The 1,458-nt window shown below is 38.8% G+C and overlaps 1 protein-coding gene across 1 annotated transcript; it reads left to right on the top strand.

The window, feature by feature from the left end:
• The first annotated feature begins 471 nt into the window (after window positions 1-471).
• Window positions 472-909, top strand: LOC145950408 (uncharacterized). Its single transcript, XM_083061495.1, has one exon. It carries the CDS (start codon window positions 472-474, stop codon window positions 907-909), a length of 438 nt encoding a protein of 145 aa, XP_082917621.1.
• The last annotated feature ends 549 nt before the right edge of the window (window positions 910-1,458 follow it).

Raw genomic sequence — 1,458 nt, forward strand, 5'->3', positions numbered from 1 at the left:
TATATTAAACCTTATGATGTAATCGTATTCTGTCGAAACAATGTGATTAAATATATGTTATCTAAACCTATCCTGCACTCTCGAGTTGGGAAATGGGCTCTTGCATTGATCGAGTATTCGTTAACGTTTGTTCCCCTCAAAGCCACAAAAGGACAAGTAATCGCTGATTTTCTCGTTGATCACTCAAATTTAACTGAACAGGTTAATTATTTAACCACGAAATCATGGGAACTATTTTTCGATGGATCAAAACACGAGTTAGGAGCAGGAATCGAATTGCTGATTATTTCATCGGGTGGGATTCCCACCAAATTCTCATTGAGAATGAAATCCGAATGCTCGAATAATGAAACTGAATACGAAGAATTGATTACTGGGCTAAAATTGCTTATGGACTTGGGGGCAAGGAACATAATCATTCGAGGTGACTCGCAACTCGTGATTAAATAGTTAACTCGAGAATATAAATGCATGAATGAAAAGTTACTTGAATGCAAGTCTCGAGCTACAGCTTTGTTAAATTCATTCGATGAGGTCCAACTAGAACATATCTCTCGTAACGAGAACGAAATTGCAAATGAACTAGCTCATATTGCATCCAGGTACAAGATAAGCAGGGAATGTGTCGAGTCTCTTGTTTGTATAAGGAATGAGTTGAGTGACGAGCATGAATGCCTCACCATTGACACTTCAACCATTCAGGACTGGAGGAAAAAACTAATCGAGTATCTGCAAAGTCCAAATTCGCAAGCTGAAAGAAAAGTGAAATATCGGGCTCTCAATTATGTAATATTAAATGATGAATTATACAAGAGAGGTTTCGATGGAATTATGTTTAAGTGCCTCGGAAATCATGAGAGCTACATAGCCATGGCAGAGGTGCATGAAGGGATTTGTGGTGCCCATTAAGCGGGGGAGAAAATGAAATGGACTTTGTTCAGAAAAGGATACTTTTGGCCAAGTATGTTCAAAGATTGTATTGAATTTGCAAAAGGTTGCGAAGAGTGCCAAAAACATGGCCAAATACATAGAGTACCAACAATCGAGTTGCACGCGATTGTTAAGCCTTGGCCCTTTCGAGGTTGGGCAATTGACGTAATTGGCCAGATTCATCCTCCGTCAGCGAAAAACCATAAGTACATAATCATGGCCATTGATTATTTTACGAAATGGGTGGAAGCAATTCCTATAAAAGAGGTTGATCAGAAAGAAGTGATAAATTTTATTGAAGACCATATTATATTTCGATTCGGAATACCTCAGACAATAACTACAGATCAAGGAACGATATTCACAGGTCGAAAAGTGGTGCAGTATGCCTAGTCGAGAGGAATCAAAATGATTACTTCGACACCCTACTATGCACAAGCTAATGGCCAAGTCGAGGCTGCTAACAAAGTGATCATAGCTTTGATCAAAACACATATTTCGGGGAAACCTCGAAATTGGCATGAAACA

The sequence above is a fragment of the Cajanus cajan genome, chromosome 8, assembly GCF_000230855.2.
Source record: "Cajanus cajan strain Asha chromosome 8, NIPB_CcT2T_4, whole genome shotgun sequence".
NCBI lineage: Eukaryota > Viridiplantae > Streptophyta > Magnoliopsida > Fabales > Fabaceae > Cajanus > Cajanus cajan.